At 37.9% G+C, this 14,126-nt stretch overlaps 2 protein-coding genes across 3 annotated transcripts in view; one reads left to right on the top strand and one right to left on the bottom strand.

The window, feature by feature from the left end:
* The first annotated feature begins 9,259 nt into the window (after window positions 1-9,259).
* si:dkey-11f4.7 (piezo-type mechanosensitive ion channel component 2) overlaps window positions 9,260-14,126 on the top strand; it is a 27,082-nt gene continuing 22,215 nt past the window's right edge. For both annotated transcript variants that reach the window (XR_004657405.1, XM_034877836.1), the window contains exons 1-7: window positions 9,260-9,339; window positions 9,770-10,036; window positions 10,867-10,975; window positions 11,175-11,296; window positions 11,905-11,964; window positions 12,867-13,015; window positions 13,154-13,318. Coding sequence is in view for 1 of the 2 variants with exons in the window: in XM_034877836.1 (XP_034733727.1) it covers window positions 9,836-10,036; window positions 10,867-10,975; window positions 11,175-11,296; window positions 11,905-11,964; window positions 12,867-13,015; window positions 13,154-13,318 (806 nt within the window). In the remaining variant the exon portion in view is untranslated. The remainder of the gene's footprint in view (window positions 9,340-9,769; window positions 10,037-10,866; window positions 10,976-11,174; window positions 11,297-11,904; window positions 11,965-12,866; window positions 13,016-13,153; window positions 13,319-14,126) is intronic.
* atp5f1e (ATP synthase F1 subunit epsilon) overlaps window positions 11,664-14,126 on the bottom strand; it is a 27,325-nt gene continuing 24,862 nt past the window's right edge. Inside the window, exon 4 of the mRNA XM_034877842.1 lies at window positions 11,664-11,684. Within this exon, the coding sequence (XP_034733733.1) occupies window positions 11,679-11,684 (6 nt within the window). The 3' untranslated portion in view covers window positions 11,664-11,678. The remainder of the gene's footprint in view (window positions 11,685-14,126) is intronic.

Below are 14,126 nucleotides of genomic sequence, written 5' to 3'. Positions count from 1 at the left end.
TAAAGTTTTGACAGAGCCTTGACATCATATCCAGGGTATAATGTCAGTAAATTCCAAGTAACATACAGAGTTTTCTTATCCTGTGCGAATGTGCTGCACAACACACAGATGTGGGGGGGGGTAACTTTTAAATCACATGAGGTCCACCGGTAACACCAGTTCTGTGTGACTAGAGCTGAGCAGCATGGGTTTTTGACCCTTTGTTGATGTGGTTCACATTATGAAATAATCAGTTCCCTATCTTAAAATGAATTAGATTTTACAGCAATGCATAAAATCTCTGCTCGAAATGGAGATTGGTTTAATAAAATGTGTGTCACTACTAATAAAACAGTAACTAAGCGATTTCCCCAACTCCCTCCTGTAACTGCAGACACAGTCACAGCTGCTACTGAAGCAGGTTTCTGTTGTTAGTTTATGCTGTGGAGAAAAAAATAAAAACATCATAAAAACATCATGTTCGATTTTCATTGGAGAATGGTGCAATGTTTTCTCTCTATTTTGGAGTAAAGTTAATGTTTTTGCTCGTCTCAGTACTTGCATTGATCATTCCTCTGTAGTTACAACAGCTCTTAATGGCCTCACAGCCATGAATATTAGATACACTTCCCTTCACCCCACAGCACAAATATGATGAGCCAGCCGGACGCGGCTGTATGGAAACAAACAGTGCTGTATGAGTATCCGTCTGGATTTAAAAAAAAAAGAAAAAAGAAATCAGGCTGTGGTTTTACCATAATGCATGAATTAATGCAAAGATGACTGCATGCACACGCAGAAACAAAAGAAGCACAATTAAAACATAATATTTAATATTGTGTCCAAAGTTTTACGTATGTTTGGAAGCATATTTTGCAGTGATGTAGTGATAGTGGATATTCTCCTGAGTGAGATTACCTTCACTATGAGCATATTAACAGAGATGCTCAGTTACAACCCATTATTTCTGGGAGAGAGAGACAGAGAGAGAGAAAGAGAGAGGTGAGAGATGGAAAGGAGGATGTGACACGCAAAGATTGGAGGCAGTCATTATCTTCACACAATTTTAGAAGAAGATTCAATGCTCTCTTTCAGTGCTGCTCGTCACTGGACTGCCATTATTGCTGTCTTGTTATAGTTTGAGTGTGTTGGACTCAAACTATATTTCCTGTATTTCATTGCTGTATTGGAGGATGCTTTGCCCAAGGCTGTAATCATGTTCCTCTGAGAAATGTGTGAGCAAGTTGGAGTTTCTGTAGAGGGAGATAATATCTAAAGGAGCTGTCAGGGTGTCTTTGACACAAAGAAGGAGACATGGCAGGGGACCTCGTGGTTGGGATGCTCTATAACTTCTTACTACCCTTGCTCCTGCTGACCGGTGAGTTGACGTCTGTTTAATGGTTCTATTCATATGTATTTATGCTGATAGAAATTAATTAATTAATATATTAATTAGTTTCTGATGTGTTACTATCCAGGGTTCAGTTAGAAAGGAACAAGGTCATATTAGGTTTAAATATGCAAACAGTACTTCTCCCGCAAGTTCAGGTTTTTAGTCATGGAGATGCTGGCAAATACTACTAAATCAAATAATCTTGATGTCATTTCCTGCAAACTGCTTTCTGGGGTGACTGTTATTTCTGTATGGAATCAGCAATAGGTATATTAAAGGTTGAAATAAATTGGTTATAATTGGTTATAATCCCTTTAGTGGAAACAGGTTATGTTGAAGGGGGCATATCGATGAGTTGGAGTTATTGTAATAAAGCTTGTACATGTGTGCTAACTGTAGCAGACAGTTGGCTTTCTTGTTATTGGTAAAGGAAATGCAAAACACTGATCCAGTTTCAGGGATTAATGTGGCTTTCTAGATGCATTCAAATCTTATGATATATGAGTATAGCAAGAAGCAATTCAGGTGTGAGATAGACCACGCTGACCACAGAAGATTTCTGGGATTTGAATCGTGAAGTATACTGTGTACCTTTGACTGTTGGACACTATGTGGGGTCTTATGTACCCGCTGTTTAACCTCCCATAAGGTGATGACAATTTGAAATTGTGGAAGTATTAAACGATATTACATTTGTTTTTCTGATGGAAAAAAATGTTTTCATACCACCAAACAAGTTATTTATATATTTAAGTTATTATATAGTTATATATTAGTTAAGTTATTTGTTGCAGTTATGTTATTGTGATAAATGAATAAATAGATCACTTTCATTTCCTATCTTGTATTCACCTTAATGGCAATAGCAATTTTATTTATAAAGTACCTTTCATCACACATAAACTCAAAATGCTTTACATTAAAAGATAAATTCTAACATGTATATTAAAACACACTATGGACTAACATTGTAATTTCCCCAATGGGGATTAATGAACAAATTCAATTATTAAATTATTAAATTAAAACATGCATGCTCAACTGGACAGGCTATTAAAACACTTGGTAGGTAAGATGAACAGTTGTAATTTGATTTTAGAATGTATTTGTATTAGTTTACAAACACTCACAATAACACATACACAGGTCATTTTGTCATTTGTTTTCTTGATCAATCAATCATCTTGTTTTTTGATCAATGTGACCTGTTTGGGATATAAAGAACAGATCACAAAAAAATGTTTGCTGTCTACAAATTAAGTGATTCAGACCATTTCTGTCAAACAGATAACGTATCTGTGTTCTTTTCTTCTCTTCCTCAGCCTCTTTGTTCCGCTACAATGGTCTGTCAGTGGTGTATTTCCTGTTTTTGCTCACCTTGCCGCTGCTGCCAAACCCAAACCTGGTCACTATGAAAGGTGAGTGGAGCACCAGAGAGAAAATATAGTTATACATTTGTAGAGTTTGCTCTGACCCAGTTAAATAGTGTCAAAATCTTGATGCAAGCATCTACAGTACACCTACCAAGCTTGAAATTCATTTATGATCTTTCCCAAGTTTCAGTCATTTGTGTCTGTAATTAAAGATTATCACATTAAAATACGATCATTCCACCATGATACAAACAATACTTATTGAAACAGAGGCCACTGGTAATTTCCTATATAAATAATGAAGTATAGTAATAGTAATCATTTGAAGTATTTTTTAAGTTATGAAGAGGAAACATTTCCTGTAATACTCAATATTAAATGTAAGGCTGTCCTTTCTGCATCTGCATGTGTTTAACTGTAAAGTAAGACACTGATATACATCCATAATAAAATATTTGAACGTAATATCAATTTTGGAAACTTAGATGACTGTAAACTCTAAAATTAAAAAAATAAACTTGTAAATGGTCTTTCACAGTTTGATTTAAGAGGGAGAATACTGGAGATGAAGAGCGATAATATCGTGTGTGTGTGTGTGTGTGTGTGTGTGTGTGTGTGCTTGCTGCATGTGTGTGCACTTTCTCTGTATTGATCACAGCATTCTGATGAATTAAAGTATCTGTACCCCTCCCCCAAAGAACTTTGTAAATGGGATGCGGTTGGAACGGTCAAATCAATTATACATAGCCTGGTAATTACAGTGAGGAATTAAAAGATATGATGTCAGCATATTGACGGCATTTTTTTCTTTCTTTCACTTTCCATCCCTTCATCTACAAAAACTGTTTGCCTTTCAGCTTGTCTCTGAAAGCTTCATAGATCCCACATTTATCTTCATCACCCTAATATGATCTCGCTCTCCTTGGGCTAAGTGGTCAAGTGTGTGTACATCCTGTGTGCATTTGTTTCATGTTTTTTTTTAGTTTTTTTTTACATCCAGTTATACTTGGGAGAGTATATGTGTGTCTTCCTTATTGGGAAACAGAGGGGTTTAAGTGAAACAAAGCTTTTAGTAAAAAATGTATTTCACAAAAATGTGCAGGCTCAGCTCATGTTGAGCCACATCAGCTGTTAATGCTTTTGTATCTCCAACCTTTTGATTTGTGTCAAACTCAAGACTGAGATTATAAACTGGTGCATTTGTTTGAAAACAAAACAATGCATTGTTAAGATACCCATTTACTGCATTACAGTCTAATATTTAATGTAATTAATTAATCATTGCAAATTAATATATATGACATTTGTGCTTATTTTTACTTCACATACTGATTTGTCATTATTTTGTTTGGATAGGTAAAGTCTATCAAAGAGGACTATTAATTATTGCTTTACCAATTCACAATTTAAATTTTCTGTCTTAATTTAAACATTATGGGTAGTTACACTTCTAGATTGGGACCGATCGACTGTCGATCGGTGTGCCAGTTTCGGCTGAGTATGAAATATTTTACATATAACTATAGGCTGGATTATCAAGAAATTTGGTACAGACATTTATTTGCATTCAAGATATATTGATCTTGTGATTTTAAACATCAGCATATTAGTTTTATTATTGCGAGCAGGTTAGCATGCTGATTTTAGCATTTAGCTCAAGCCACCACATTGCCTAAGTACAGCCTCATAGAGCCAGTAGTGTTGCTGTAGTCATGTCAAATAAACAGTGAGGCTGCTACAGCAAATGTTGAAATGGGACTTGTTTCCATGCAGTCACCAAGCATCATCTGGATGCTCTTGTGGCCACTTGTAGACACTTCTGCAATGGCTTCAACAATCAGCACCTGTTGTTGGTTTAAAACAAAGTGGAGTTTGTAGGAAAGGTTCATCTGAGGAACATGTAATGATTGCCTTTGACTGACCCTTTAAAAAGATTTGTTGGGCTTCTTTGTAACAAACTTCCTCTTCAATACCTCACATTCATAAGTAGAATGCACTTGGATACCTAGACTCACCTATCTCACTTTAACTATTGAACCATTTCAATGTAAATGACTACCAACTGTCAATATTGAACTGAAACAGGTCTTGAAGAGAAGAACGGGGTTTATCAACTTGTGTGTGTGTGTGTGTGTCATCAGATCTCAGCCAAAACTCTTATATGTGGTGGTGGTGCTACTGTCTCTCTCTAAGTATACAAAGTAGTATGATTGATTTATCAAAGGGTTTCATCTCCTTTAAGACATTTAGGCAGGATAATAATTACATATGAGTAGAATTGGAGACCACAAACACATGAGTTACAGCAACTACAGAAAACAACTTAAAATGTTTAAAACATGCTTAAATACTTGTAATTCAATTTCTCCTGGTCTCTCTCATTTGCTGCTCTATTCAGGTAAAACAGGTCAGTTCTTGCGGCTCATCATCTATACTAGTTTGACCCTCCTGACCCTGCAGTGCTTCATGCAGATCCCCTTCGCCTACATCCCTCCACATGGTAAAACAAGTTTGTGACACTTCACAGACTAACATTGTTCTTGTAAGATAAAATGTCACCAGTCCTGTGAGTGGACTCTAAGGAAATATTGGTTGAATTGACTGTGAAAAGGGACAAAGAAGTACATGTAGTCTTTATCAAATCCCTTTTGTCATATAAAATGGAAAACTTTAAGGAATAAAGAAAAGCAGCTTTGTTCCCAGTCTGATGAGCATGTGTTTTTTTAACAGTTAGCGGCCACTGGGAAGATGTCCTCTACCATTTGGGAATTATAAGGTATGGGACCACACTTGAAATTTATATTTATAAAGGAATGTATTAGTGGTTATGCAGTCTTCTAAACATCCAAAAACCTCAAATAACATCTATGTTACATTACTTCTAGCCATTTTATATTGCTTTCCTATCTTTCAGACTGCCTTCTAGTTCAGTTTGTTTTATTAAAATCCACGTATTAAGGCTTAAAATGTGAATTACATAACAGGTTACGCTTTTTTGTTTTGTTGACATTGTTGAATGGTTAAGCAGTACCAATAATGTAATAATAACTAATGAAAACAACATGTTTACTATCTGGAGACTCAGTTCAGTTATGATGATGCTTGTGTGTTTCCAGATTCAGCTCGGTTGATGCTGGGAACATTGTGCGTCTCCTGGCCCCAGATGTGGGCCTCCTTTTCTCTTCCCTCTTCATACTGAGGCTGTGCAAAAAACGACTGCGCCCTGTGCCCCAAGTCAGCCTGCATGAGAACGGAATACCGCCATCTGACCCCCAGGTAATTGCGGGCACTCATCAACTATGCCTGTAACTTTACATTGCTTTACTTAAAGATACCACGTTGATATCAATCTCATTGTTTCATGGGTCGGGCAGGAAGTGGAAATCTGTGAAACAGAGTCTGAGGGAGGAAGTGACACAGAGGGTTCGTCCTTTGACAGCTCAGATGAGACTACAGTGCCGGTTCAGTCGAGTCCGCCCCAGTTTGTCCAGAAACTGATTGTGTTTGCAGCAGGACTGCGGCTGCTGATGTCAGCAATCATGAACACAGCAGGGAAAGTGGTGGTGACTTTACTGCTGGGGCTCGCAGGTACAATACAGTAGCTGGTGTGAGCATGCTGCTGTCTTATTGTAGTTTCACTTTAAAGCGTTAAGAAGTTTGATCTATTTCCCTATTTGGCTTCTCATATTGTGTGTGTGTTTGTGTCCGTGTGTGTGTGTGTGTGTGTGTGGTACACAGGTATTACACTGCCATCCCTCACCTCAGGTGTGTATTTCGGGGTGTTTCTCGGGCTGGTGTGGTGGTGGGTGTTTGGCCGCTCCATCAGCCTGTTGCTCTTCAGCTCCCTGTGCGTGATGATGGCCATCTTCAGCGGAGGACACCTGCTGGCTCTGTACCTCTACCAGCTGCCTCTGTCCCAGCAGCTTGTGCCCCCAGAGGATGTCTACGCCAGGTACAGAAGTCATTAAAAAGTAGGATACACTGATATATCGGACTGATCTGGTGGATTTTTTCATTAGATATTAGGTATCAGCAATACCATGCTGGTTTCAATCTTAACCACACAAATAGAAATTATGCGCTCCCAGAGGACAAATATTTCAAATGTACAAGATGCATCTTCCTCTGAATCAGGTCATTGAGTTAATCATTTTTGTCTCTGCACCTGCTTAAATTTAAATAGGGACTTATTACCATTCAAATTTACTTTGCATCATTCACTTTGGCCTATTTTTTGTTTGCATTTACGTTATATAGTATATGGTGTAGAGGTGAGAAAGAGCACTTATTTTTGCCGGGTAAAAAAAGATTTAGTACTTTACCTTCGTCCAGGTTGATTTTTCACGTTTTCTTTCTCCTTAAAGTTTGACTATACACAAGCTCACATTTATTCTTATTCCTCTCTACACTCTAACTCTCTCCTTCACTATCTCCATCCTTCACTCCTCCCCTTTACCTGTCCCAGGTTGTTTGGTATGACAGGAGTGGTCAGAACCAACAGTTCAGAGCCACACACTCTTGGTCTGCACCCTCACGTCAGCTGGCCTGACTTCATCAACCCTTTTGTTCTACTGCTGCTCTACTACACACTGTTGGCTCTACTGCACAAATGGGTCCATATCACAGTGGAGGTTTGTGTGAGAGAATTTGCGGGAATTATGTCCTGTTAGATATTGTATGCGTGTGACGTTGGTGCTACACAGGATATTTTATATAGGGTTACACAAACATGGGCTAGTCACTACTCTACTACTGCTAATATGATATCTTCTTATAGTATTACTAGTATGTATCGTTACGGCTTGTGCAATCATTACTGCTACTAGTAGCAGTACTTCCGCTACAACTCCTACTGGTACTACACTGCTACTGTACCATACAACTGCAACCTCCGCTCCAACTACGGGGTTTAAAAGGAGTTTAAAAGGTGCATTTTTGAATTTGCTTTTTTTCTTCTAGCTAATGCTGGAAAGTTGGCAATGCTAAATACTATTACTAATGTACCACTGGCACAACTGGAGATTTTACTAGCATTAATTCCAGTGCTAAACATGCAGGCGCTTACACTTCACCCAGTTTTTAGACGTAGTCGTATAACCAGTATATTAACTTACGTGGCAGGCTTTGAACAGCTGTTGTGTTTCTCAGGATACTGTTGTTGATGACGATGATGAGGAGTATGAGAGTCCAGTAGAAAGTCCAGAGGTTCCTCCAAGTTTTTCCAGGGTCATCTTCATCTCAGGAGATAAGCAGGAGGTAACCTACAAACATGGATATGTTTCTCCTTAATTATATTGTAGGGTCACTGGAATACTTTTTAAGTATTTTACTGTTTTGCTCATTGTTAGGTGTACTGGATAATAATATCAGCTACATACTGTATCTGTCCATATTCATGGTTTAACTGCTATTTACCTCTATTCTACAAGTTAGGATTTCAATATTAGCAACATACAATTATTCATAACCAAACTAAGATTCTATGAATTATCAGCTTCTGAGCAGCACGGATGATGACACCTATCTACCTGACGAGGTAAGTTGTTTAATTGATAAATCTTGTTTTCAAGATGAATCATTTTTCGTTTTTTGACTTATAATAAGGTGAGCAGTGTGAATACTATAAATTTACAGTTATGATGTGCTCTTCCCTTAGCCAATGATTTTAATAGCAGGGAGTTCCTGGCAAGATGTCCATAGAAATCAACTGGGATCTCTGTTAGGAGGCTCAGGGTACACAAACTGTTACCCTCCACCACAGTATGAAGGCAAAGACTCCCCATCACATGGTAATCATGACACTCAAATCTCTAAATGACCTCAGCAACAACTGCTTTCATTAATTTCTATAGATTGACTCCATGTGTGGTTGTCCTCAGAACCTCAGCAATACTTTAGTCTTGCAAATATCTTTCATTTCATCCTTAACTTCTTCCCTTCTTTGTGCTAGAGACAGAAAGTGAGGGAGAAATACGGGGAAAGTGTGAAGATGACCTGAGGACTCTAACAGAGACTTCACCTCCCCCCTCAGGCCCGAGTGGCCTGGTCATCTTTGGACGTCTGGTGCAAAAACACAGCTATGTCAGCGCCCTTATCATCATGATGGTAAACTTTACTAACATTCATTTTACTTAATTGTGGCAAGTCTTTCAGCAACAATGACTAGTGCTATCATAGAAGTCGACAGGAAAGAACAAATATCAGAAAATGAAACGTTCTGGTGTAGCAGATATGTCAGTGCAGTACTGTAGATAAGATAATATCTATCTGTGTGTTTGTGTGTGTGTGTGTGTGTGTGTTGCTCCCACATAAACTGTTAACTAACCAGTGAGATTGGTACAGATAAGTATAACATACTATAAAAATGTAAACCAAAATTAAAAAATCTCCCCCAAATTGGGGGAGATTCCCCCAAACAAATTCAATTATTTGTTATTATCGTGAAAGGAAATTTTCCAGACCCAAAGGTGATGTCTTTAAATTGCTTAATCAGTATTCAAGGTACAATGATATATACAGAAGCCAGAGAATGTTGTTGACTTAATGATCATCATAATAGTTGATGTTCGTTTTCTATAACAGACTGACTTTTGGGTGAGTATCGTTAAAGGATTAGCTAACGTTAACTTAGTTAACCTTGCTAAGCTTTGGTTAATTTGTCAGCAGGATAATTAGAGCCACAGCAGACTCTGGTAGCATCAGCAGAGTTAGCTAATTGAGTGGATTTAAAACAATGTATTTTTTTCAGTTTTTTACAACTTGTTTGCTAGTTTAGCTAACGAGCCGACAATATATAAACACTTTCCAACAAATAGCTGCAAAACAGCGCAGACGTCGGCCTCAACGTTAAAATGTTATCTTTAGGAAGAACATAAGATCGTTGAGTTAGCTAATGTTAGCTTAGCTATTAACTTTGAACGGCCTAAACTCTTTTGGCATAAAATGCAATAATAGTGCAAATAAGAAGACATAAATAGCAGTTTGGCTGCAAGAGTGTCCCCATATCTAAAATATGTGATATTAGGTGTGGAGTATCACCTACAACAACTGGCTGACTTTCGCCCTGCTGGTGTGGTCCTGTGTAATTTGGATGATGCGAGACCGGCGCCGCTACGCCATGATGTCCGCACCGTTCCTGGCTGTCTACGGCACCGTCCTGGTGGTGCTGGGCTTCCTGAGCGGGCTGCGTCTGAGCCGGGCTGAGCTGTACCCTGGTCTCCCCCCGGCTGTCATAATGGACTTCGACCTGAACGGTTATCACCCTGCGCCTTGTGTTCACCTGGGAGCAAAGGTGAGGCGGAGAAAGAAGACATGAAAATATTTTTTGTTGACATTAATTCAAAACGGTAAATGCGGTCAGCGAAAGATTAGAAAGAGAAAGCATGAGTAGGGAAAAGACAACTGTCCTCTAACTCAATCTTACTACACCTATTTATTAAAGTCTTAATGCTCTTTCCACAGATAAAGTTCATATTAAAAGCACCTAAAGAAAATATGTTATCACATTAAATAAACAGCTTCTTTTTTTAATTATACAAATTGTTTTACTCATAAATGAGTTGTTTAACATGGCCAAACGTATTGTCGTATCTTTCTGGCAGCATGAGCATGTATAGGCCTACCAGCTACAGTCATCACATTATGATTTTAATTTCTATATTGTTAAATTTAGATTGGTGCATGGAAAACCACTCATAGTGGACCAGTGAAAAAAAACAGTCAGAGTACAGAAACACAAACATACCCCATGTGGAATAAACCAGGATTGTTCAAATTAAGTCAGACTGTGATTGTGTACATGTAGGATCCCATTGTTTAAAGTAAGATGATGATTAAGAAAATGGGCTTTCAAGGTCTTTAAGGCAGATGGGACAGGTAGCGCTTAGCATTTACAGAAATTGACCGATTCTTAACATGACTGCCAATAAAACACTTTCAGATGAAATAATTCACTTTAAACCTCACTCCTTTATCAAAGAAGACCTTTTCAACAGCACCCAATGATCAGAGTCTGGTTACTTACACACATATTAATTGGAGCCTAACTATGTTCACTATAGCAGATTGTAAAAATTGTGTGTACATTTTATGCTTTGTACTCATAATACACTGTGTGTGCAGGTCTTCTACAGCTTCAGCTTTTGGTTGATGTTTCGCCAGCAGTTAAAGGAGAGAGAGGAGGAGCAGAGCTTAAAGGAGGAATCTCTCGATGAAGTCAAAGTTGTGCCACGTAATTTCTTTTCAAATTGCTTTTACAAAGATTACAGCCACTGTGTTAGAGAATAACATTTAGTTTAAAGTAAAATAATACTACTTAAATAGTTTCTCTTCTCATCCTATTCTTCTTTTGTCTTCATCAATAAATTCCTCCCTGTCTCTCCTCGGCCTTCTCCTTCTCGTTCTTCTCTTCTTGGTTTCCTTCATGTTAGCGGAGGAAAGTCCACCATCACCTCTGGCAGCGATGCTCATATCAGGAGTGAAAGGGATGCTGGTGAAATACTGGATCCTCTTCTGCTGCTCCATGTTCTTTGTGATTAGCTTCTCTGGAAAGGTATCTATTAATAAAACAAATCATTTATGTATATAACATGTCTAATACACTTTTCCAAACACTTCAGCTCTGGCCCCTGAGGGCTTGATATGAAGTCAATAAACTACTGTGAATGTCACTGCAATAGTAATGGCATTATAAACTGCATGCATCAATTATCCAGCTAAGGGCATCGAGATAAACATGTAGTTATCTGTTTTGATAATCTTTCCCCATTGTTGACACCATTTTAAATCTCTGCTGTGGAAACAACATTTCCCACACTGTATGTAATGCAAATGTAAATGTAAGGAAATGTAAAGTTCACGTAATGCACACAGTCACCATTCCACTTCATTCAATGTGCATTTGCTCTGTCAAACACCTACTAGAGAAAAACTCTCTACATTATGTACATAATTAATGGACATAATGTACATTTTGGAACTACTAATATAAAGTTAATTCCAAAAATGTGTGCATTTACAAAAAATAATAATATCTGCAAGTAGTCTTTTAAGACTTTTTGGGTCCAGAAGTCCACGTTACATTTAGTTGATTTCATGCAAATAACTGCCTGTCCTATTTTTTTTTATTTAAATGAACCTAATTGTGTTCCACTTGCTTAGGTGGTTGTCTACAAGATCCTTTACATTGTCCTTTTCCTCTTCTGTGTTGTCCTCTACCAGGTAAGTGATTTTAGTGATCTGGCTGGTAAACAAGCGAACATTTAGTTTGTCTGTCTTTTGAAATAATGTTACGGGATTTAGGATTTAGTTATCCAGCTTCTTCAGTGGAGCTGTTTCTATAGAGAACACGCTGCTTATCGTATATTAAGGACTCTACATGTATGGTAAACCTCGGTGTGAAAATGGACTATTATGTACAAATAAGCATATATTATATATGATTTATTCTCTGAATAGATGAAAGGTGGACATTTGCTACTGAGATTGCAGGCCTCAATAAGTGGAGAGGAAACCTGGTTTTAAAGTTCAGACGTTATTGCATAAAATACAAAGCCACTATAGCTTCAGGTTCATCTTACACTGAAATGGGTTAAGCCTAAATTATCATCAGTGAATCACTGGGCTGTTGTTTGTGTATAAAAACACTTGGCTCTCATATAAACTCTGTCCCTTGTCGATACTATTTTACAGTTAAAAGTATTGATTATGACTCATAGACACATACACAGTCTTTTTTTTATGCTGTTTTTGAGTGTTTCTCCCCCAGCTTATGTTTCTGCTGAGCTTTTAGAAACACGGTAGGCACTAACAGGAAGGCCTAATGGCTGTGGAGGACCATTTGTCTGTTTGGAGAACATCAGCCACACCCCAGTGTTTTTACATACTCAAGTGTGATGGAAGAAATATGGGCAACACTGTTTTTATTAATGGTGTTTAGATATAACTTGTTGGGAAGATACAGAACCTTCAGGACAAACTGTGTTTTCCAGTGTTTTTTCTTATTACTGGCACCAAGGGAATTATAAAACAATTGAGTGTAACAGTAGGATAAGCTTTAAATATAACATCGTAGTTACAGAGAAAAGGTACTGCATCGGTCCATCTGGTTTATCTCCCCTCAGATTCGTTATGACGTGTGGCGTCGGGTCCTGAAGACATTCTGGGCGGTTGTGGTCGGTTACTCCATGGTGGTGTTGATAGCCATCTACATGTACCAGTTCAAAAGTGTGTCTGGGCTGTTTAGACAGATCATGGGCATGTCGGAGGAAGGGTGAGTTTCTGTGTGTGTGCAAGTTTGGAAGTCTTTTGAGGAATTAAAAAAGAAACCTCATTGTGTTTAATGTTGAATTTTGTCAGGCAGCAGACTTCTAGTAGGTTATCTTATCATTACACCTGTCTTACTTTTCAGTCTTCGTGACCTGGGTTTGGAACGGTACGACACAGTGGAGCTCTTTGCACGTATCCTGCTTCCTGCTATGTTCCTATTGGCTTGTATCCTCCAGCTGCACTACTTCAACTCAGACTTTCTGACTCTCACTGACCTTGACAACGTTCCTGTCAGACAGGCTTCCAGGTGAGATGGCAAGAATATGCACAGGCAGGAAAAGATTGTCTTACTCGAGTGTCAAGTGACAGTATCTTATCATTTTGTGAGAATTAAACTGTGATCCATGCATTTGTGTCTTCCAAATTGTTCCATTAGAGGCCTTCAACTTGCTTAGAACACTGCAGCCAAAATCCTGACAAAAACTCAAAAATATGATAAAAAAAACACCCCTTCTGGCTTATCTTCACTGGCTTCCAGTGCAAGCTAGAGCTGACTTTAAGGTTCTTCTTTTGACACTTAAGGCCCTGCATAGACTACCACCACCTTATGTATCTGAGTTTACACTCTTTTGATACTGGTCTCCTGGTCATTCCCCTAGCAAACAAAAAAATAAGTTGATTATAGAGAATTCTTCTACTGTGCCCTTCATCTTTGGAATGGCATCCCTCTACATGTTAAAGAAGCTCGGTTGACATTTTTATATCTAGTTTGAAAACCGCCACTCTACTCATTATACATAGCCAACTATAACACACCATTCTTTCTGCGTCCTTCACAAACAAACCTTTTTCACTTATTCTCTTTTGTTGCTGGTTTTGTATTGTTTATTATCATTGCTTTAATGCTTTTCAATTGCTGTGCACTGAGAACATGTATAATGGTGATTTTACACATAAAATGTGATTGATTAATTTATTGTTATTGCTAAATATATTTAGCAAGTACAAATAACATCTACATATAACATATAACTTATATTACAGTAATTACATCTGGCCATTATAAAACATCTAACGTGGCAAAATGTGTATCTACATGACAGCACTTTTACTGA

The sequence above is a fragment of the Etheostoma cragini genome, chromosome 7 (genome assembly GCF_013103735.1).
Source record: "Etheostoma cragini isolate CJK2018 chromosome 7, CSU_Ecrag_1.0, whole genome shotgun sequence".
Lineage (NCBI taxonomy): Eukaryota > Metazoa > Chordata > Actinopteri > Perciformes > Percidae > Etheostoma > Etheostoma cragini.
This window is presented reverse-complemented; position numbering and strand designations above follow the sequence as displayed.